Below are 24,981 nucleotides of genomic sequence, written 5' to 3'. Positions count from 1 at the left end.
GCTGCCGTTTTTGATATTAGATAGATTTTATATAAAATTAAAGATTTTTCAAAGAGCTTTAAAACGGTATAGATTTTGTAGAAATCTGAATTTTGTAGAGAAAGATATGATCGTTGAAAGTTGGTGTCTGAAATTTGAATTCTGTGAATGCTACAAAATTTGTGATTTCTGGTATGTGTGCGCAAGCACACTCTTGTGCGTACGCACACACGGGGATATGGCTGTTGTTGGGAGCACTAGCACGCTCTGTGTGCACACACAACTAACGAAGTTTTGCAAACTGTGCACACGCACAGCCTTGTGCACACGCACACGCTGGAAGGTGCACTCTGTTGAGGGCGTTCGCACGCATTGTGTGAATGAACAGAATGTAAATTTTTACATCATGTGCATACGCACATCTCTATGCGTACGCACACTTCTTGAAAATCCTTCTGGGTGTGCGTACGCACAACCCTATGCGTACACACACAACCCTGTTTTTCAAAGAAAATTTTGTTTTCAACTGTTTTACTTTCCTGACAAGCTTGTGATCTTTGATAATACTTACTTAAAACCTTTTTACCAGTTTTAGGGTATTGAATCAAGAGAGAGAATAGTAAGAGAATAAAAGGGGTAATTTTGATTATGAGATTAGAAGACCGTGACTTAAGCTTGGTAAGTTCTGTGGATGAGATAAAAGGACAATTAATGATGAATCGTGAAAATAATTATGATTATGAGAATGTTAGCGAGAGCGATGATGATGATGAGATTGTTAATAAGAATGATAATGATTATGAGACTGACAAAGAGAATGATGATGATCATGAGATTGTTAATAAGAGGGATAACAATTATGAGACTGATATTAAATATGATCCTCATTGTGATACACCTGCCTGGGTAGATGCAGTGGCATTGATTCCACTTGCTCCGGGTTTGGTTTGAGACTCTTAGGGTAGATGCAGTGGTTAGCCCCCACTTGAGGTTGATTTAAGATTTGTGAAACTATCTGAGTTTCGGATTTCCTTGGGTAGATGCAGTGGGTCAGCTCCACTTGCTCCAGGTTGAGATCCAAGATTTTGTTGACCATGCGTCGTATGATGTAGCCAGGCACTTAGACCTTTTCGGATGAGCTCTCCCCATGGATATTTTTATTTTATTGGTTATGATTTTGAGCTTGGGGATGCGCGCTCACAGGGACTGTCCAATGGTTAGCTACCAGGACATGTCGGGTTAGTTTTGTTACCGACAGATGATATCATCGGCCATAGGACAGGCATACATCAATTGCATATGTTTGACTTGTTTGGGTTTACCTATTTGTTTTGGATTGCTAAACTGTACATATATGCTACGTTACTGAGTAAATGCTACTTGCTCTACTTGTACCTTAATTGTGTATTACTTGTCTGTATTGCTTGTGTTTGCACAACTGAGTGGTCCCTCATGCTGGTGTCGACTGACGCTGAGGGCTGTTCTTGTTGAAATGGAATAATGATATGATTAATTTAAAATGATGATTATTGGATGAGGTAATTTGTGGGTAGACACAGTAAAGTGATTTCACTTGCTCCAGGTGAGGATATGAGGTATTGATATAGGATTGCTGAAACAGAATAGCTGGTGATGGTTTTGTTTATTATTCTGGTTCTGATTTGTTGGAGAGTTAGAAAGTTGGGAAGCATGAGGAAGATGAATTAGATTTAACATTTCCTTATGACAATTGCCTATTTATGGACTAGCGAGAACATAGGATGAATATTTGGTGAAAGGAAGTTTAGGATGCTTAGTGAGTTTTTATTACAATAAATTGTATTTATTTGGCATTTTTACCGTACTAGGAACCCATAGGTCGAGGTTTCTCATTCTGTATATATCTCTTGTTTTTCAGATACAGGTCCAGGTGCTCAGCCGTGAGCTGTGGTTTGTCTGAAGGACAGTGAAGACCTTTAAGATCTTTTATTTACATTTTGCTTAGATTCTCTCCGCTTTTGTTTTTAAAGAACTCATGCTATGTATTTAATTCTTTTGAAAACTTTCCTATAGAGGCCCTTATGTATCTTTTGGGAGAGATTAGGAGATATGGTTGTCAAACTACGTTTATACTGTACCCTAGCCGGTCTAAACTTTGTAGGTCGCGACTAGTGGCTAATTAGTTATGTTACCTATCTATATTTTGTTTTATCTCATTCTTCTCGACGGAATTATCTTTATATTGTCACAGTTCATGCTTTAGCTTCTTTTGTCGACACGAGAGTGTTACGATTTTATTTTTACTCCTTTTCAGGCTTCTCGATTAATACTCCTTTCAATTATACTTATAACTATGTATTAAAAATCCACCTTGAGAGTCGTACCACCTTATTATCATTGACTTATGACTCGAGCATAAGGATTTGAATACTAGGGTGTTACATTATGGTATCAGAGCAGTTCGTCCTCGTGAGCCTGAGGGATGGAACTGCTTATGCTTTGATGTATACTCTGAGTTTGTGCCTGTGCTAGTTAGGGTATCTAACCGATACATCTAGCATGAAGTTCATGAGTGTACCTTTGGTAATTTGAAGCACTTAACTTGAGATATTGAGTCTGATCACCTCAATATCGCTTGTCAGGTTTGGACAGGACCCGATTGGCATCTCATGGACATGATCGAGGTACTCGGGGAGGAATTCCCTAGGATAAACCGATGAGGTAACGCGAGATAGGAATCTTGGCATTGGTATATGTGAGATTAGTGTGTTCATTTTGGATTGTTGAGTGAAATACTTAGAGGCAAATAGTTGCTTGAACGATTTGTTTAATTAGGCTTGAATTGATTGGAATCTGATAATTTAGAGCAGAAGATGCTTGTAATCGACATTTGTATAGTTGGATTTGAATGGGAATGAAAATTTGTGAAAATCGAGCACTTTTGTAGAAATTGGAGGATGACAAATTGTTAGGCAGCGGATATTATAGGTTTTGAACGATTAGGTAATGTGAGTATGGAGATCAAAGATTTTTAAGAGGATGTGATTGAGTCTCACGATGAGCGTAAGCATTATTTCTGTCAGGTTGAGAAACCTTAGAAGTGGGCCTAGGTTTTGTGATTCGTTAGGGAACATGACATAGATGCATGATTGGATTCTTGGTGGTTAATAATCAGAAAAGTAATAAAAAATAGAAAGTACTAAATAAGCCAGTTTCCTAGACATAAAAATTAGAAGAATTTTGAAAATATTTTTTATTTATTTTTTCAATTTCACAAAAATATTCAAAGAATATTATTCTTTGATCAAAGGAACGGAGTGTGCCTGGGCTCCGCTGGTAGCGCGAACGAGAAAAGATATCATTTTTCTCTTCAAAAGTTGTTAAAAAAAGATTTCTATCAAATTTATGAGTAAATTTATGAGTCATAAGACAATTAACCATTCATGACTTAGGGGATTTGATTTGGAAGAGTAAAAAAAGGAATAGCCGGATTGAGTTCATGGATTCAATTTAACCTAGGTATCCATAGAGCAATAAATGATTTTTATATCCAAAACGCATTAGAAAAGAAGGGTTTTCGCCACCTTAATTATTATTATATGAGACGGCTTGGACCACCTTTTCTGGATCGCGAGACAATGGAAGCAAAGGTTGAGAAATCCATTCGTTTAGCTAATAAGAAAATCTTAGTTAGATAAATTAAAGAGGGAGAACAAAATCTTGACTAGCACATCTGCCTCATCATCCTTCTAATACATCTGACGACGGATAACAAATTGGATTGGATAATATGAGGGAAAGACGTAGCGGATGCTTGCGGAAGCGATAACAAAGGATAGTTACGTATAGGAGGTGTAAAGTTGACTAGGATGTCTTAAACTTGAAATACTCGAAGGGTTTTAGTGGGTTAATTCAAGTAATAATTCTCAGATAATTGAATTTCATTGTGGTTGTGAACTTTGACTGATTCCGGAGTGGATACGGAAATGATTGGTGGTGTGTAATTAGATTTAGGTGATTAATGAGTACCAATTGTCGTGTTTGAGAGATAAGTATTACAATTTGATCATGATGACCTTGGATTTAGATTGAAATGTATAATGATTGGATTTAAAGACGAATTTGGTAAACATTAAATTGAAATGCTGATGTTGTACTGAGATTGGTTTTAGGAAAATCGTGAAGGGCGGTAAACCCAAATTTATAGGGGAAGTTCTGCCGAAATTCTGAATGAACTTGAAGAGTTTAGAAATCTTAAGTTATGATAACAATCGGTATTTTTATCCTAGAAAGTTTTATGAAGGGTGAGATGCACATAACATTTGGTTAGTTATTGAGAGAAACATATAAGAAGCTAAGAGTATAACGGATAAATATAGCTGAAGCTGGAATCGGAAATAGGGTATTAGAATTGATGTTGAAGAATGGTAAGAGGTCGGTTGAATATGAGAGAGCTTATATGAAGATTTGATAGCGAATTTTCGAGGACAAAAATTTCTGTTAGGTGGGTAAGATGTAAAACCCGGTCAAACCGTAATTATTAAATAATAAATTAAATGTGAGCGAACATGGTTAGAAAATTTAGCAATCGGAATTCAATAATTTAAATATCATATTTGGACTCAGAGGATTTTTCTGAGTCCGAAAACATAGTTTTCTGCGTAAAAACGCACATTAGAAATTTGACTGGTAGTACCAGCTGAGATCTGTCCGGTACTACAGCTGAGAAAATTAATTTGAAGTGAATAAGGTTAAGAAATAAGAATTTATAATTTAGGAAGATAGAAATATTTAAAATACGATTTAAAACTTTAATATTAAAGGTTTTGGCCCAAAATTGGGCCAACGGGCTAAACCAAGTGAATCGGGTCCAAGTGGGCCCAAGACCCAACATATATATAGCCTTATTAAGGCTATTCAGCAGCCACAACTCTCCCATTTGTGAGAGAGATCCGAAAATAGAGAGGAGAGGGAAGAAGAGGAAACCCTAACCCCTCTTGATCTTCAAACTACCATAACTTGAGCTACGAAGCTCCAATCGACGAGCCGTTTGCGATCACGCATCGCTCTCCTCGCCCTCTTCAATTCTATCTAGGTATTATGATGAGTATTTCGTTTTTCTCTGCCTAGTTTCCATTTTTTATTCTGAAAACGTGATTAGTTATGGGTGTTGAGTGATTTTATGATTTTGGTTGTTTAGGAGTACTCTAGTATGAGCCATGGGTGATATTCATCACAAACTTCAGTGGGTTGAGGTAAAGAATCACTAACTCTTGTGATTTACTAGATTTTGTAAACCCTAGGTTGATGTATGTATGATGTTGGTTGTGTTAGAGTTGTTGGGTAAAATTTTGGTAGTCTTGGAAACGTGAATTTGCCTTGCGAAACTCTTGGTGGAGTTTAAAGCTAGTACTTGGTAGAAATTTACAAGGAAGGATCAAAGTATTGTGACTACAAGAGGTACGATTTAAGTTTCATTTAAGTACCTTGTGGTGTGATGTGAATTCCTAGGCTAGATGCCCGTAGGATTAGGTTTGAATTGTGTGTCTTGATTGGAATTAATGTTTATAGATATTATGATGTGGAAATTAATGAATTGGAATGAGTTTTGTGTGAATGAGTGTGTTTGGTATGTCTTGGAATTGAGGAATTGGATAATGATTAATGGTTTGTGGAATGTGTATTGAATTGTGAATTTGGGCCGGAGGCCGTGGAGTTTAGGCTGGAGGCCGAAAAAAGGTAAGGATAGTAAGAGATAATTGAATTGTGTGATAATGTATGAGATTGAATGAAGGGTTGGTATGCATTGTATGAAAATGTGATTAATTAACGAAATAGTGGAAAAGTGAGATTTTTATAATGTGGAATAGATGCAATTGAGGTGTAATGTGTAAAAGGAATATGATTGAAATTGGTTGTGTGTGAATAGGTAATTTGAGTTGGTCTAGGTTCATTTTGTTGGTTGGAAAATGATTGAGACTAGTGAATCATTGGAAATTTCTTAAATATGTGTTTTTGGTAAAAATGAGTTTTAGGCCAACTTTGACAGATCATATCTAGAGCTCCCATTTTTGAAATTAGATGGATTTTATATCAAATTAAAGATTTTCAAAGAGCTTTAAAACAATATAGATTTTGTAGAAATATGAATTTTGTAGAGAAAGATATGATCGTTGAAAGTTGGTGTTTGAAATTTGAATTCTGTGAATGCTGCAAAATTTGTGATTTCTGGTATGTGTGCACACGCACACCCTGTGTATTTTTAAAAAAGTGCACATGCACACTCTTGTGCGCACGCACACACGGGGATATGACTGCTGTTGGGAGTGCTAGCACGCTCTGTGCGCACACACAACTAACGAAGTTTTGCAAGCTATGCGCACGAACACGCTGGAAGGTGCACTCTGTTGAGGGCGTTCGCACACATTGTGCGAATGAGCAGAATGGAAATTTTTACTTCCTGTGCGTATGCACACCTCTATGCGTATGCACACTTCTTGAAAATCCTTCTGGGCGTGCGTACGCACAACCCTATGAGTACGCACGCTGCCCTGTTTTTCAAAGAAAACTTTGTTTTCAACTGTTTTACCTTCCCGACAAGCTTGTGACCTTCCGTAATACTTACTTAAAACCTTTTTACCAGTTTTAGGATATTGAATCAAGAGAGAGAACTGTAAGGGAATAAAAGGGGTAATTCTGATTATAAGATTAGAAGACCGTGACTTAAGCTTGGTAAATTCTGTGGATGAGATAAAAGGAGAATTAACGATGAATTGTAAAAATAATGATGATTATGAGATTGTTAGCGAGAGCGATGATGATGATGATATTGTTAATAAGAATGATAATGATTATGAGACTGACAAAGAGAATGATGATGATCATGAGATTGTTAATAAGAGGGATAACGATTATGAGACTGATATTAAATATGATCCTGATTGTGATACATTTGCCTGGGTAGATGCAGTGGCATTGATTCCACTTGCTCAGGGACGTGGTGAGATATACCTGCCTGGATAGATGTAGTGGAGTGATTCCACTTGCTCTGGGTTTGGTTTGAGACACCTGGGGTAGATGCAGTGGTTAGCCCCCACTTGCTCCCAGTTGAGGTTGATTTAAGATTTGTGAAACTATCTAAGTTTCGGATTTCCTTGGGTAGATGCAGTGGGCCGGCTCCACTTGCTCCAGGTTGAGATCCGATATTCTGTTGACCTTGCGTCATAAGATGTGGCCGGACACTTAGACCTTTTTGGATGAGCTCTCCCCCATGGATATTTTTATTTTATTGGTTATGATTTTGAGCTTGGGGATGCACGCTCGCAGGGACTCTCCAATGGTTAGCTACTAGAACATGTCGGGTTGGCTTTCTAACCGACAGATGATATCATCGGCCATAGGGCAGGCATACATCAATTGCATATGTTTGACTTGTTTGGGTTTGCCTATTTGTTTCGGATTGCTAAACTGTACATATATGCTACGTTACTGAGTAAATGATACTTGCTCTACTTGTACCTTAATTGTGCATTACTTGTCTGTATTACTTGTGTTTGCACAACTGAGATGTCCCTCATGCTGGTGTCGGCTGACGCTGAGGGCTGTTCTTGTTGAAATGGAATAATGATATGATTAATTTAAAATGATGATTATTAAATGAGGTAATTTGAGTTCCTTGGGTAGACGTAGTGAAGTGATTTCACTTGCTCCAGATAGAAAATAAGATAATTTGAGCTCCCTAGGTAAATGCAGTGAAGTGATTTCACTTGATCTAAGTGAGGATATGAGGTATTGATATAGGATTGCTGAAATAGAATAGCTGGTGATGGTTTTGTTTATGATTCTGGTTCGGATTTGTTGGAGAGTTAGAAAGTTGGGAAGCATGAGGAAGATGAATTAGATTTAGCATTCCTTTATAATAGTTGCCTATTTATGGATTAGCGAGAACATAGGATGAATATTTGGTGAAAGGAAGTTTAGGATGCTTAGTGAGTTTTTATTACAATGTATTGTATTTATTTGGCATTTTTACCGTACTAGGAACCCATGGGTCGAGGTTTCTCATTCTGTATATATCTCTTGTTTTTCAGATGCAGGTCCAGGTGCTCAGCCGTGAGCTGTGGTTTGTCTGAAGGATAGTGAAGACCTTTAAGATCTTTTATTTACATTTTGCTTAGATTCTCTCCGCTTTTGTTTTTAAAGAACTCATGCTATGTATTTAATTCTTTTGAAAACTTGCCTATAGAGGCCCTTGTGTATCTTTTGGGAGAGATTAGGAGATATGATTGTCAAACTGCTTTTATACTATACCCTAGCTGGCCTAAACTTCGCGGGTCGCTACTAATGGCTAATTAGTTATGTTACCTAGCTATATTTTGTTTTATCTTATTCTTCTCGACGGAATTATCTTTATATCGTCTCAATTCACGCTTTACCTTCTTTTGTCGACACGTGAGTGTTACGATTTTGCAATTTTATTTTTACTCCTTTTCAGGCTTCTCGATTAATACTCCTTTCAATTATACTTATAACTATGTATTAAAAATTCACCTTGAGAGTCGTACCACCTTATTATCATTGACTTATGACTCGAGCAAAAAGATTTGAATGTGGATTGGGAAGAAGGAAAGGTGGGTGCGGGAATCAAAGAAATGGATGGGGATGTGATGGATGAATATGGATGTAATGTTGTGTGCAAGAGGAGAGAGATGGAAAGGAGTGAATGAAAGGTGCGGTAGGTGGGGTTGGGTAGGACCCACTAGCTTGATGAAGCTTCAAATTTTTAGTGCCCCTGCCCCCCTCCTAGGTGTTGAACGCCAGGGGTGGACCTCTTCTTTTTTTAAGAATGGTGGGGAGTTCAACCCCAAGAATGGGCGTTGAATGCCCAAATGGGACCAAAAATTGGTCCTGGCGCTCCTGTATGGTCGTTGAATGCCCAGCTTTCCTCCCCCTTCTGGCGCTGGTTCTGGCGTTCAGCGCTAGTAAGGGGTACCTCCAGGGTGTTCTATTTTCACTCCAAGTTGTTCCTGTTCCTGTTCTAAGTGTTGCACATGATCACAAACGTTAAAAAGAAAGGGAAAACTATAGAAATTAATAGGAAATAAAATGTTATTAAATCAAAAGCAAAATCATGGAAGAAAGATAAAAATAAGATATACTATACATATGATTGGATTGCCTCCGAACAAGCGCTTCTTTACCGTCATTAGCTTGACGAACAGCTCCTTTATGGAGGTTTATAGGGGCTCAGATCTTTACCCCTCATGGTGAACTTCCTCCCTGTTCTCTCATGGATCAACTCAACATGCTCCAGAGACAGGATCCGATTCACTGTATATGGAATGACTGGATTTCTAGTGAAGAGAACTCGTATGCCAAGTGAGGAGTCTTCAGTTGGGATCTTCTTGTTCTTCCAGCCCTTGGGTACTTTCTTCTTAGTACCTTCATTCTCAGTGGTTAGTGGTGACTGCCCAACACCAAACTTAGGTTTGATGTCTGGGGGCTCCGTAAGGCTCTGTACTGAGAGGGAAGGCTGGAACACTAGGTGTTGCACAGTAGTACCTCCTTTATCCAAGAGAGATTGATGGTTAGGGATCTTGAACAGGATATGATCCTCCTAGATCCTCAAAATAAGCTCTCATTTTTCCACATCAATCAAGGCCTTCGCAGTAGCTAGGAAAGGCCTTCCAGGTATGATGGAGTTATCCTTGTCCTCTCCGATTTCAAGTATCATGAAGTCTGCAGGGTGGTAAAGGTCTTCAACCTTTACAAGGACGTTCTCCACCAGTCCATATGCCCGTTTCAGGGACTTATCAGCCATCTCTAATGAGATCCTTATGGGCTGCACCTCTTGGATCCCCAGCTTCTTCATCACAGAGAAAGGCATAAGGTTGATGCTTGATCCAATATCGCACAAAGCCTTTTCAAATGTGATGGTCCCTATAGTGCAAGAAATAAGGAAGCTCCCGGGATCTGGCATCTTCAGAGACAGCTTCTTTTATACCAGGGTGCTGCATTCCTTGGTCAGCACTACAGGTTCATTCCCCTTCAGGGTCATCTTTTCATATATAGCATTTTTCAGACAGGTCATATAAGGGGCTTCTTCTCCAACATCTCTGAAAAAGAGATGCTAACTTGCAGTTTTATAAGAACTGCCAAAAATTGAGCTAGTTGCTCATCCTCAGGCTCCTCTTGCAAGTTTAGAGAGGGTTGTTCTTCAGGCTCCTTTATTTCCAGAGGAGCATGCATGGTGACCCTCTCAGTCTCCTCCTGAGCCTTGTCCTCCTTCAGTTCCTCAGTAGCAGATTCCTCCTTGGGTTCGGCCTCAGCTTCCATAGTGAGGGCCTTGCACTCTTCCCTTTGATTCACCTCAGTGTTACTTGGAAGAGTGCTGGAGGGAGTCTTGGGTATCCTCTTGCTTAGTTGACCTACCTGTATCTCCAAATTCCAAATGGATGACCTAGTTTCTGCCATGAAATTATGAGTGATCTTGGAGAGGTTAGAGACTATAGTAGCCAGGTCAGATAGGCTCTATGTGGGCATCTCCATCTGCTACTAAGAGGGTTGGAACGGTCTGTTATTGAATCTGTTTTGATTGGTTCCAACCTAATTATTGTTGAAGCCTTGCTGAGGCCTCTGCTGATCTCTCTCCACTTGAAGTTTGGGTGATTCCTCCATCTGATTGAAAGTATTCGAATAGGGATTATTATTGGAGTTTCTGGAGGGATTTCCCATGTACTTGACTTCCGCCATGGTGGTCCAAGCGTTGTCACTAGTGTCCCTTTCATAAGCTGCCTCTTAAGAATTTGCAGCTGAACTCTGCACTCCACTCAAGTGTTGTGAGATCATATTGATCTGCTGGGACATGAGCTTATTCGGCACCAAAATGGCACCTCCATGACTCTTCTCTTCTGAGTAGCCCCATTGTTCATAGGATTCTTCTCAGAAGTGTACATGTATTGGTTGTTGGCAACCATATCAATGAGCTCCTGCGCCTCCTTAGGAGTCTTTTTCATGTGGAGTAAGCCACCAGCAGAGTGATCCAGTGACATCTTGGACATCTCAGAGAGGCCATTATAGAAGATCTCCAACATGGTCCACTCTGAGATAATGTCATGAGGGCATCTTCTGATCAGCTGCTTGTACCTCTCCCAGGCTTCATAGAGGGATTCTCCCTCTTTCTGTCTGAAAGTCTAAACTTTCAACCTACGCTTACTCAGATTCTGAGGTGGAAAGAACTTGGTCAAAAATCTGTTGACCACTTTCTCCCATGTGTCCAGGCGCTCCTTAGGCTGACAATTCAGTCATAGTCTTGCCCTATCCCTCACAGCAAAGGGGAAGAGCATGAGCTTGTAAGCCTCTAGCTTCACTCCATTAGTCTTGATAGTGTCACAGATCTGCAGGAAGTCTGATATGAACTTGTTGGGGGTCCTCCTGTGGGAGTCCATGAAACTGGCAATTCTGTTACACCAAAATAACTAGTTGAGGCTTAAACTCAAAGTTGTTGGCACCAATGGCAGGTATGGAGATGCTACGCCCATAGAAGTCAGATGTGCGTGCAGTATAAGAGCCAAGGACTTTCCTTGCGTCTCCTCCAACGTCTGGATTGACTGCGATAGTTGTATTTCCAACTTCTTGCTCTAGAGAGACTATGAGATTCGTTACGGCTCTGCTAGCTTGATCTTGTTACAAACGTCTCCTTAAGGTCCTCTCAGGTTCAAGATCAGGATCAAGAAGAGTTTCTCTATCCCTGTTCCTACTCATAAACAAGAAAAATATAATAAAAGGAAAAGATAGGAGTCTCTATGTCAAAGTATAGAGGTCTCCCTGTTAGAATACTCTAATAAAGATATCAAATGAGTTAGAGTATTGAGAATAAAGATGGGAGGTTTTATTCAAAAAGTTTTCGAAAATAAAAGAAAGAGAAAGAGAGTAAGAAGTTTTCCAAAAAGAAAGAGAAAAATTAAAGAGGTACCAAACTTTTAAAGTTAAAACAAGATAAAGCAAGATTTAAAATTTAGACTGCAATTTTTGAAAAAATTAATTAAAGATTTTGAAATTCAAAAACTAGAAAGAAAAAGTCAAGGGAAAGAAACAAGATAAGATAAGAAAAGATTTTAAACTTCAAATTTGAAAGAAAGAAAAACTAAAGAAATACCAAAATAAATAAGATAACTTCAAGCAATTAATTAAAAGATTATAAAAAAATATAGAAAAGTTTTTTGAAGATTTTCGAAAATTTTTAAAGAAAAAATATTAAATAAAGATTTTGAAATTCAAAATTAAAAAAAAAAGAAGGAATAAAGACACACGAAACTTTTAAAATTTGAATTTAAAATAAAGATAAGATAACAAGATTTTAAAATCAAAGAAAAATATCAAAAGATTAGCAAAGATAAACAAGATAAGATTAAAGAAAATTAAATTAATCAAAAAGATTACTGACTGGACACCAAACTTAAAATTTTAAACCAAGATAAGAAAAGGATGCAAAGTTTTCGAAAATTTTAAAAGAAAGTTTTTTTTAGAAAATTTAAAAAGAAAAGAAAAATACTAGAAGGATATCAAACTTAAAAATTTTGAAATCAATTCACACTAATTTCGATAAAAATAGAAATTGAAATACTAAAAGACACCAAACTTAAAATTTTGAAATCAAACAAGAGAAAATAACTTAAAAAGATTCGAACAAAAAGAAAACAACAAGAACAATTTTTGAAAAATAAGAAATAAAAAATCAACCAAAACCAAAGGATACCAAACCTAAAAATTGAAACAAAGTTTGAAAAAGAGAAAAAATGACTAAGATGAATTTTTGAAAAATTTTAAGAAAAGAAAACAAAGAAGGTTCAAAAATTTAACAAGAATAACAATTAAGAGAAAAACTAGAAAAAAGTACATGATCTAAGCAACAAGACAACCGTTAGTTTGTCGATCTCAAACAATCTCCGGAAACGGCGCCAAAAACTTGGTGCGCAAAATTAGAACTCACACAACTTCACTGGCAAGTGCACCGGGTCGTCCAAGTAATACCTCATTGAGTGAGGGTCGATCCCACAAGAATTGTTGGATTGAACAAGTAATAGTTATCCTGCAGGTCTTAGTCAGGCAATTAGAGAAAGGGTTGTTGATTGTTGAATTCGCATAAAACAATAATAAAAAAAGCAGTAAAGAATTGGTGTAGAAACAATAATGAGCAAACAGCTAAGGTCTCGGAGATAATTACCTTTTCGGATTAATATTTCTTACTAACTATTTTAACAATGAATGATTCATTCTATGGAAAACTGTAAATGATTAAAACTTATTTTCCTAGCGAATTAATCTCCTCCAATCCTACTCAAAACGCCATAGACAATATCAGATCTTTCGGATCAGATGGTGAAGTTCAGAAAACTAGTTTAGCGCCACAGAAACCTCAATTACCCCAAAGCTAACCAGATTATATGTCACATATCTAATTAGCCTAGATAGATTGCGATTTAGAAGGGATGTTTTCAAGTTGTAGCTCAAGTGACCTTGTTCCGAGTATCACAAGAACTCATGTAGAAAAAGGGACATACCCAGTTTCATTAGAATGAAGAACGAAAACACACCTTAGAACTAAATTAAATATATATTTAAATAGAATAGTAATGATATTAATCCATAGAGATAAGTAGAGCTCCTAACCTTAACCTACGAGGTTTAGTTACTCATGCTTTACAGAGAAAACAAAAAAAAAAAACGTAAAGAGGATCTGTCTATCTCTGTCTGTCTGTCTCTGTCTGTGTCTCTGAACCTAAGTAATCTCCTCTTTAAATAGTAAAAGCTAACCCTAAAAAGATGCTAATTTTAATTTAAAAATTACAAAGATAAGACTAGATAAGCTAAGGAGTGCAAAAATCCACTTTGGGCCCACTTTGGTCATGTGCTTCGGTCAAGCATGGCATTCAACTTGGAGAAATGGGCATTGAACGCCTATTTGGGGGTGAGTTTGCTATCTTCTGCTCCCTGGCTGGCGTTGAACACCAGTTTTGGGCATTCAACTAGGGAGGTTGGTCCTTCTTGGGTGTTAAACGCCAGAAGTGGACGTTTAACGCCAGTTTTGGCAACCATTCTGGAAGAGAAGTATATACTATTATATATTTCTGAAAAGCTCTGAAAGTTATCCTTCCAATACCATTGAGACCACGTCAATTGGATCTCTATAGCTCAAGATATGCTCATTCGAATGCATGGAGATCAGGATTGACAACATCTACTATCCTTTCTTCGTCTCTGAACAAGATTCTGCCAAATTTGTCCAAAAATCACCTAAAATCATAGAAATAATGCAAAAACTCAAAGTAGCATCTAAAAGATGAATTTCTCACTAAAACATACTAAAAATGAATAAAATATAACAAAAAATACTAAAAAATGCTATGAAAAAGGGTATAAGATGCTCACGCATCACTTGAAAGCTGGGAATTCACTTGGTGGCGAGTTAGAGGCTTGGAGCTTGCAGAAGGGGGCATTTGGAGGTATTTTTGGATTAGGGAAGAATCGTCCAAGGTATAATTTTGGTTTCTCATATTTAATATATACTGTTACATGAAATCTTAGGTTAATTAACCGTAGGATAAGTTGAATTATGTGAATGGTGCATGTTTAGTGGATATAGTAGGTAATTGTTGAGTTTGATGTGAATTGTGGTTGGAAATTAGTGTGTGGTATTGACAAATTATATGTTGAGATGATTGTGGTGTGGTTGGTGTTGAATATAAATTAAAAGGTTGGGTTTGATAGTGAAGTAGTTGGAATTGATGCAATTCTTGTATAAATGTATATATGAGATGAAAATATGTTAAATTGATGATGAAGAATTAGTATTTTGAGTGATTAAGTGGTTGGTAGGTAGTGGATTAATGTTTGGTGAATTATGAGAATGCTTGAGATGGTATGGTTATGATTTGGTTGGTTTGGATTGGAAAATTTGGTAAAAACTTGAGGTTTTGGGTTTTGGTAAAAATACAATTTTAACCAACTTTGATGCGTTGTAACCTGGCACTCGGAACCTCAAATTTTGTGAAACTTATCTTAAATAAAATTGGATCCGAGTAGTTTACGATGTTCGAAGAACAAACTAAAAATTATTTTTGACGAAAATGTTATGCACGTTTGAAGTTTGAGTTTAAAAACACAATTTTGCAGAAAACTAGAATTTTTTGTGTGTATATGTACGCATACTATCGTGCGCACGCACAGACCAGAACGTTGGTGAGACTCGTGCATACGCACGAGGGTTGTGCGTACGAACACACTGGGGATTTTGTAAGTTGTGTGTACGCATACTATGATGCGTATGCACAGACTGGGATTTTCATCTGGTGCATGCGTACACACAGTACCATGCATACGCACGATGCCATACTTTACACTAAAACTTTATTTTTAACTATTCGACCTTCCCATCAAGCTTGTGACCCTCCAAAACCAATGTTTTGTTGAAAATTCACAATTTTTGAACTATCAACCATTCTTCTGGTTTTTATCAAACCTTTGAAAACTTTGTTTAAGGTTCTATGTCTAAGTTTTAGGCTACAGAATATGTAAGTTTGGTGATGGAACTAGTTTTGGTATCGAAGGAGATTTGAGAAGTGAATGCTTGACTTGATGAGATATTAACAGTGATCAATGAGACATGATTGAGAATAATGTTGACATTGATGAATTATGATTGAAATATTTACACGAATCATGTATTTGAAAATTATCTGAGACACAAGTTTTTGTGGGTGAAAGTAGTGACTTGTCACCACTTGTTCTAGGTTGAGACTCGATACTCTGTTAAATAACTGTCGCAAGATGTGACCGGGTACTTTAACTCCCCGGGTTCTCTCCCATGGGCATGCTTATATATATATATATATATATATATATATATATATATATATATATATATATATATATATATATATATTTGAACTTGGAATTTTTTCCATGGATATTTTTGAACTTGGGGATACGTGCACGGAGAGTCTGTCCAATGGTTAGCTACCAGATATGTCGGGTTTGGCTATATGACCGACATATGAGACTCATTAGTCATAGGACAGGCATACATCATATGCATTTGTATGTTTTTCTTGAGTGTGCATTGTTTGGTTTGCCAAACTGTTTAGCCATGTTTATTTGCTATGTTTTCTTTGTTTGATTTATATGTGTATGTATTTCTGAGAGACCCTCTTTTGCTAGAGGTGTGATGAGGGTTGTTCCATCTAGAGGTTAGGAGGTTTGATAGAAGCAGAAGGTGCAGAGTTAGGTTAGAACTAGATTCCTATAGATATATTACTAAATTTCTGGTTTAGTATAATCTTTAAGTAAAAATCAGAAAGTCAGAGTTCTAGGAATGCCTTTGACTTTCTCGAAACATTATTTATTACCTATGCGATCACCTTTACCATGCTAAGAACTCCCCGGTTTTTATTCCATACATATATTGTTGTTTTTCAGATGCAGAACGCTACTGGAGGCTCTGTTGAAGCGAAAATCTACTTTAGGCTTTGTTTTTGTACTATGTATATGTATATATGTATATAGATTCTCCACCTTGTATATATTTGTATTTTGTCCCTCCTAGAGGTTGACTTGGAGAAACACTTTTGGGTTATATGTATGTATATGTATACTCTATCTGGCCTTGGCTTCGTAAGTCGAGTCTGGAGCCTGATATCTATCTCTTTTGGAATTTTGTTCATTATATGCTATCCTTTTCGTTCGCTCTTTGTTATCCATTTTATGCTTACTGGATGCGAGAGGTGTGATTATCTATTACGCTTTTGTTTAGCTTCTTCTTCAAGGCTCCTAGTTATAACTCCTTTCAACTATATATGTATACGCCTTTTAGTTTTAGAGATCGTAATACCTCATTCCTCCTCATCTTCCGTGTCATCTTCTTCTTCTTCTTCATCATTTTTTCTTCATCTTCTCCTTCTTATTTTATTTTCTCAAAATTCTTCTTGATTTACTCTCTTGAGAGGAATAAAACCAAGAAGAAGGAATGTGAAAAAGAAGGAAGAGGAACATGAAGAAAAAAGAAGAGGAATGCAAAGAATGAGGTGGAGAAATGCGAAGAAGTAGAAGAAGAAGGAGGAAGAAGAGAGAAACGCGAGAATGGTTACGTAGTTGGAGCGTGTTTTCACGCTCCACTAATGAAACTGATTTTGTAACATTCTTACTATAAGAATGTCACGCTTCTGGCTGCACCGCTCAGATAGCGAGGATATTACGACGACTTCTATATACTTAATAATAAATAGGAGCCTTTAACTCGAAATTGTATCGCTGTTTTCTTTTAAAAACCGAAAGTTCTCTTTTACTTTATACAAACATACATATACATATAGAGAAAACTTCTTACAAATATTATATACATAAAATTCATACAAATCTTATCCCTCTTATAAAAATATCGTGACAAAGGCGAGGGGAGAAACTATGACCAATATATCCAAACAAAACAGCACAGCTAAGAAATCAGCAAAACTTCACATAGCTTCCTCATCTGTCTTGAAAAGAGAAGTCTGTAGAAGGGTGAGAACATCATCCTCGCAGATTCTCAGTAGAGAGTTTAAGAATTATCATAAGAGGATACGCATAAAAGAAGAATGAATTTTAAAAGCAAATATCATCATTCGTCTTGTGAACTTTTTCAAAACTACCACAATTAATTATCCAAAATTCAAAGTTCTCTTTTTTAATTATAAGAATTTTCAAGCTCAAATAATATCCCATAACATAATCAAGTACAGCCTCCGACACAATACAAAATCAAGTCACGGCCTCTGGCCCAACATATAAACAAATCACCACTCGGTATCAAAATAGAATCCATCACAAGCACAAACAATACAAGACAAACACAATTAGAGAACAGTTACAGTAAGTACCACAATTAACAGTTAGAAAGAATTCATCAATAGAAAAACCAAAACACTTAAGCACATCCAAACAATAGAAAACAAATGCAGTATGATGCATGCCTGTCCTATTGGCCATGAGTTCACGTGTTGATTACATTGCCAGAACCTGACACATCCTAACCTAGATATCGTCTCTCAACACAAAGGAAATTCTCAATTTTCTAGAAGGGAATCCTCAACCTTCCAATCAGAGAAAGGTTGTGATGTAATAATAGGGAATCCTCAACCTAACTCGTTCATACCACAGCCAGAAATTGAATCGAAGAGAATCCTCAACCTTCTCCATTCAATTCTCCGATGTAACAAAAGAGGGAATCCTCAATCCCGCTTGTCCACCGCAACAAGAGAGAGAATCCTCAACCTCAACTTGTCTATCATAGCAAAAGAGAGAATCCTCAATCTCAACTTACCTATTTGTGAGCGGGACAAAGCCAACGTCCTCACCACATCAATCCAAATCTCATTTCTATCAAACGTAACCAAGATTATAATCAGGATCACAATTCTTTATAATCATATTCAATCAAATATAATATTAATCATAACCAAAAATTAAATTAATAATACATAATTGAACCGAAGGGAATCCTCAACCTTCTATCCAACTCTCTGATGTGATAAGAGAGGGAATCCTCAACTTTAAGTTTATCCACCGCAACAAAAAAAGGAATCCTCAATCTCAACTTGTCTATTCTCAAAACCCTTTGATTAATAAATAATTAACTTTTTGAATCGTTAACTAAACAAATGAATCTCTTTTCGTTTTTACTCAAAACTAAATAAGTAAATCATGAACCCATTTCTCAAATCAACCAAATCGAAAGTCCAAAATTAACTTTAATAATCCATTTCAACTTTAAACATTTGAATTCAATTATTTTTTAAAACCACTAAAAACTTTTAAAGCTTTTCCCCAAAGACCCAAAATATAATTCTTTGCTTAAATAAACCCAAGCCAAAATAAGTTATTATATTAGATCAAATTACCTTAAATCAAGATTTATTAAATTAAATTCTACGACAAAGTCTCTAAACTTTAGGGGGGCAACAACCAATCTCATTTCTTTAAATTCATTAAAAACCTTAAATCATAACTCTTTAATTCATATCAATTCAGTAAAACTCATTTTCATTCAATCGAATACCTGGAAACATAATCCTTTTTATAATTAGCCAAACCAAATTGAAAAGCAAGTTAAATTCTCATTTTTGCTCAACCAAAAATTCTAAACTAACTTCAAAACCTGTTTAAGTTTAAGACTCCTTCAAAGGACTAAAAAATCATACAGTTTGCAAATCCAAAACATAACCATTTATTCTTTAATAATCACTTCAAAGTTCACTAAAACACCCCAGATGATAATCTTTTCTTTACCTAAATCAAAATTAATTAAAATAATTCTTCAATTAAATTAATCATAATAAAACTTCTAAATTCTCATAAAAATTTTGGCAGCATCTCCACTAAAACTCAGACTTTGCCACCTTTCTCGGGTCCCTATCAAACCATTTCTCAAACTCTTCTCAACCGTTTCTAAAATCAAACCAATACCAATATCAAATCATTTCCAAATCTCAAATTATTTCCAAAATCAAACCAATGCCAATATCAAATCATTTCTCAATCCTTTCCAATGAGTTCAAAATCAAATCATTCCTCAATAAGACATACAAATCAAATTTCCAAATCAAGCTTTCATTCACTACCACAACGCTAACTCAATAATCAGAAATAGCTACAATCCAACCATCATCATAAGTTCATAACAACTTTAAACCAAGTACAAAATCCAACTAAACATCGTCAATTGATCAATAAACCAATCAAACAAGCAATTGCATTCATTCAAGGCAACTCAATTCAATCCATAAGACTTACGAAATCACAAAAATACATTTTTCACATTAATATTGACTTATAACAATTTTTGAAAATAACATGAGTTTTAGGAAAAAGTCCCTACCTAAACGACGATTTAACTACGCGACAAACTCCATTTTGTCCTCTTTGTTCATAGCATCAGCAGCCGCAATGTGCACAAAAATTCCGCCGTAATACTGTGACAGCAATGAACGCAGCATGCAACTTCGGTATCTCAACTCCAACACATTAACGTCGCGAAAGCCTCAGTAATATGTAACAGAATAGCGACAGAGAAAGGTTTTCAGAGCAAAATGACTTACTGTACCAAGAAAGAACAAAGAACCGAATAGCCGCAGCTCCAACAAAATTAGGGATAATATAGTAATTGAAAACCAATTTTATTCCAACAAAATTATCTTTAAAGAAAGTACTTTTTATTCATAAATTTATAAATTATTTTCAAATAAATACTCTAATTCAAGAATTAGAGATAATAAAATCAATTTTTTTTAAAATCATAAAATAAAATTCAAAATCTAATTATTCAAATTAAAGCATATAAAATCTTTATTATTATTCAATTACTAAAACTTTAAATCATAAATAAAAAAATACCCAATTAATATAAAAATCTTTGAAAATATAATCATGAATAAATATCATAAATCATAAATAACTTATTATTTAATTTTCAAAAATTCAAAGTCTTACGGATTTTTGTTGGATTTGAGCCAACTTAGTTGGACTTGATTGCCAAAAAAAAATTGGATGTGTAGCATCTCTCTAAGATCTAAACGTTTTTTTATTTCAAAAAAAAAACGAAATTAAACACTATTCAAGCACACAAAATTTAAGTAATTCTATCACTCTGCATGGACCAACATTTTGTCAGGCACACAAAATTTGAATTCGTAAAAAGTTTAGCTCTTAAATCCATAATTTGAACGTCTAACATGGAAAGTTAATCACATAACTCTAAGAACATAATCCTCTCTCAAACTCTTAGCAATTCATATTACTATAATTTCCTAGCAAATCATCGTAGACTTTAGCAATTCTCGTTATCAATTGTTATATTGATGTTATAGTCATAGCCAACATTGATCCTTCTGTGTCCGCACCAAATAATGTTGCACCAACTCCCACAGTATTCGCCATTGAAGACTAGGCTGCAACATCCCCATTATTCATCTTACACGGGATAATTCTAGGGGTTGGGAAGCCATATCACAAATCACCTTGCACTTGCTTGGACTATGAGGCCTTAACTATAATAATTAGAAGAAAACCTATATGCCACCAAATTAGACAACAACCGTTAGCCATGGGGCCAGGGCGCATCATCATGATCGAAGTAAGATATCTATATGCTGAAAATAGGATGCTTCCTTGGCTTCCAATCAAATAAAATCCGCAGGTGTCATATACAGAAAATTCTGAATGTGATATGAGTCCTTTTGTGCAAGTACTCAAGGTGGCTGCAAATTTTATGGATTTTTATTTTTATGATTTACTTTACCACAATTCAGGTCTTGTCAAATTCAAACAAAATTGATCACTTATGAAAAAGGTAAAGAAAAAGAAAGAGAGACCTTAAAATATATTACATTGCCTCTCTGTCTTTGGCTGATGCAGAGATAGTAAATAGACTAAATATGTTAAAAGTTCCAAACGTTTGCAAATATAAAGTTAAATAGCGTAACAGAGAAGGAAATAGAAGAAAAAGAACGTCGCCTGAGAGATTCGAACTCTCGCGGGGAAACCCCATGTACTTAGCAGGCACACGCCTTAACCACTCGGCCAAAGCGACGCTGATGCAAAGTGTTCTCTTTTTAAATTATATTAACAATAGAGGCTCTAGTTGATCAGACATAAGCCACAAAGTACCAAACAAAACGTAACAAACGATAGACAAACCAACCTATTGTATTGAAGAAGGTTGCATGCGGGCCCCACTTTCTCTCTCTCTTCACCTTCTTCAGTTCTCCTCCCACCCCCTCTCTCTCATCTAAACCATGTCTCCTCGCTGCCCTTTCCTGACTCCTCACAAACTCAAAGTCAAACTCCTCACTTAATTGATTAATCCCCTCCTCCACAGCCGCTTGCACCAACACCACCACCCATCATGGCGACGGCGACGGGGGCGGAGGAATCAGAACTCAATACCTATTGGTGCCACGAATGCGACATGAGCGTCGCCCTCTCCTCTTCCCGTTCTTCCCCTCTCATGTGTCCCCACTGCCGCACCCACTTCCTAGAACTCATGGACTCACCTTCCCAAAACGACGCCGTTGCACCACTCTCCTCTCTCTCCCTCTTTGATTCCCCCTTCTTTCACCGTCTAATCCACCACCACCTCGTTTCCAACTCCAATACCAACACCACCGACAGTCCAAACGACGACGTCGTTTTCGAGGACCCACTCTCTTTACTCTCCCCGTCCCTGATTTCCTCCAAAACAGCGTCGTCCAAGTCCTCCGCAACCGCCGTCCCCGTAATTCTTGTCACCTCCGCGTTGCTCTCCCAGCTCGATCCAAACGGTGTCGTTTCGTGCGCGGTGTGCAAGGACGACATTGAAATCGACGAGGAAGCAAAGCAGCTTCCGTGTAACCACCTTTACCACTCCGATTGCATCACGCCGTGGCTCGAACTCCACGATTCGTGCCCGCTCTGCCGGTTCCGACTTTCGGCGGCAGAGGAGGAGGCGGAAGGGGAGGAAGAGGACGGCCTCGATGGTGCTTTAACGTCGAGCGAGATCAGGAGTCAGCTGAGGGCGGCGATGGTGAGGCTTTCGGAGCTAATGGAGGAAGAGGAGGATGATTTCTACGGGTTGAGGACCACTCTGAATCACATTGCCTCAAGGCACGGCTTGATTGGCTCCAATGGTGCTTCTGTGGTGAGCGAGGAGGGTGAGGGTGGTGATTCGGAGAATTTTTCCAGAATCGGTGGTGGCAATGGCAGTGAATGAAGGTGGTGGTCTTGTCTGCAAATTCATCAATGTATAAGGTACAAAACATAGCAGTTTTTTCCTCTTTTGGTTTGCCTATAGTTTTATGTTTTGGTATTGTGTTAGTGATGAAGAGTTGTTAGCCTGAAATTGTTGTTATGTTATGTCTGTGCCGAAGATCATGGGGATTTCCCTCTTGCTAATTGAGTTCTAAGTTAATTATAACTGCCACAGTGTTTAGTAAAATGGTGATGGTGTGTGTATTTGCTGTTCTTGGAAGATCTTTCATGATGAATCTATCAATTTTCAGCAAGTGATTACTCAAAAATCGTAATGTCCGTTTGTCTTTTGGTTTGGTTACATGATGCTATTCAATACCACCGATTTTTGCATTTGGTATTGTCAAGTTTTTAGGATTGGCAGTTCAAGAGTTGGAGTGAGATGGAATGTAATAAGGTATTGAGAGAACTCATTTCATCCGTCTTTCATCTTGCACCTTATTTACTACCATCTCTTCTCATCGGGTGAGTGTTTTGGCATAAGGGATTGCAGGCTGAAATTAATAAGAACTTAGAGTTCTTGCAACTCCATTTCCTTCTATTGGTATTTCCAAACAAGGGCCTTTTCTCTATCCTATAATATCAGAACAATGGTATCAGTGTATTGATATTCCTAAACTATGCCAATTGTATTCTATCCTCATTTTGTTCTATTTCATTCCTAACAAAGAAGTCTTCTAGTTAATTACATTTTCTTATTCGTATGCAATAGAAGGTTGTTTCCTTCAGTGTTAGATATGCACCTTGATTTAGGACTTTAGGCATGGTTTTATAAGATAAGCAAACAAACATAAGGAGAAAATACAAATCTTATTGTTGATGTCAGTCATGTCATGGATATTTGAAATGCTGAATCACATCTTGCATATTCGTGCAAGTCATAACTCCTTTTCACCATCCCGTGTGTATCTATTCATGTTAAAATCTTAGACTACCAGGTGGTTAGTGCATGCTTAAAGATTGCCAAAACTGAATACTTTGCTGCAGAGTGTAATTTTACCTATGAATTAGTTTTCTTTTTTTTTTTTTTCGTATTTCAAGAAGATTGATCCTTGGCCTTTATGGGAAAGCACATCTGGGACCATAAAAAATTCCTGTTAATCTTTATTCATTAGTCTGTGTCGTTGCTACATTTAAAAAACAACAATTATCTGTTGTTAATCTTTATGCATTAGTCTGTGTCGTTGCTACATTTGAAAAAAGAATAAAGAAAAAAAAAACACTACGATTTGGTGGAGCAACTTTGTCTACTTTCTATTTGTGGCAGCATAGTTGGCACTAATGCCTTATAGCACATGTATTTCTGCATAGCCATTATTTATAGCCATTTATCTTCTATTTCAAAACAAGCTTGTGAACTAACATTGTCTATTCTGATATTTGATGGCAGGTATATAGTGTATTAAAAGAATCTTCAAGTTGTATTGCCATAGATCGTCTTAACAAGTGTAAATCTGCACCGACGATTGTGCTGTTCCAATTTTTCTTTGGATCACTCCATTAGGTAGTTGTAGTATTTAGTATATAGCTGGAAATACAATAAACTGATTATGCACGCGAGTAAGCTACATTTCTTTCCTCGCCTACCCATCATCCAGTCTCTCTATGTTGGTCCTTGAATTTGGATTCTCTACTCGTATTTACCCTCTATTCTAGGCAATAAAATCTTAGATTCAGCTACTGTTGCGGTGTCTGAATTGCTAAAGTAGATCCTTTGCATCGAATCATTTTGTTTAGTTTTTCTTGGTGTTTCATGAAATTGTATATGGATTGAATCTTCTGAGTGTGGCTATGTAGTATGGAAGAGCCTTTATATGCATATTCGTTGTGTCTTGAAGCTTTGTTTTGATCTCTACTTAAGAAATGATTTTGATTTTGATTTTGATTTTAATTTTAATTTTTTAATATCACTTTAACTTCAACCATCTAACTTCTCCCATATTATTGGTTAAGTACTTAAGTTTAATGCTTTTAAGAATGGATGATATTCTTGGGGCTAACCTTAACGTGGTTACGGGGCATATAAACTATCTTTGTCTCAATTTTTTTTAGAATAAAGAATCGTTTTTGTTCTTATCGTTTGGGACATATTTCAAATTTTTTTTTAACGTTTTAAAACTGTAACAATGTTATTCTACTATCTTTTTTGTTAAAAAATGTTTATGGGAGATATGCACATGGACATCAAAATCTATTGTGGTAGATTGC

General features: G+C 36.6%; 1 protein-coding gene and 2 non-coding genes across 3 annotated transcripts; 2 read left to right on the top strand and 1 right to left on the bottom strand.

Moving 5' to 3' along the window:
- Window positions 1–11,067: 11,067 nt before the first annotated feature.
- On the top strand, window positions 11,068–11,171 carry LOC112773532 (small nucleolar RNA R71). The gene has a single exon (XR_003188079.1). It is a non-coding gene; the product is annotated as a small nucleolar RNA R71 (small nucleolar RNA).
- Window positions 11,172–21,495: 10,324 nt separating this feature from the next.
- On the bottom strand, window positions 21,496–21,577 carry TRNAS-GCU (transfer RNA serine (anticodon GCU)). The gene has a single exon. It is a non-coding gene; the product is annotated as a tRNA-Ser (tRNA).
- An 89-nt stretch (window positions 21,578–21,666) lies between these two features.
- On the top strand, window positions 21,667–24,592 carry LOC112770821 (uncharacterized). The gene is made up of 2 exons (XM_025815231.2): window positions 21,667–22,773; window positions 24,164–24,592. The coding sequence occupies exon 1, from the start codon at window positions 21,893–21,895 to the stop codon at window positions 22,733–22,735; it is 843 nt and encodes a 280-aa protein (XP_025671016.1). The 5' UTR covers window positions 21,667–21,892; the 3' UTR covers window positions 22,736–22,773; window positions 24,164–24,592.
- Window positions 24,593–24,981: the final 389 nt, after the last annotated feature.

The sequence above is a fragment of the Arachis hypogaea genome, chromosome 18 (genome assembly GCF_003086295.3).
Source record: "Arachis hypogaea cultivar Tifrunner chromosome 18, arahy.Tifrunner.gnm2.J5K5, whole genome shotgun sequence".
NCBI classification, from domain to species: domain Eukaryota; kingdom Viridiplantae; phylum Streptophyta; class Magnoliopsida; order Fabales; family Fabaceae; genus Arachis; species Arachis hypogaea.
The sequence above is the reverse complement of the archived record's forward strand: the minus strand, read 5'-3'. Positions and strand labels throughout refer to the sequence as shown.

Excerpts from the sequence above, each read along its gene's own strand:
- LOC112770821 (XM_025815231.2), top strand. The coding sequence starts at position 21,893 with ATGGCGACGGCGACGGGGGCGGAGGAATCAGAACTCAATACCTATTGG.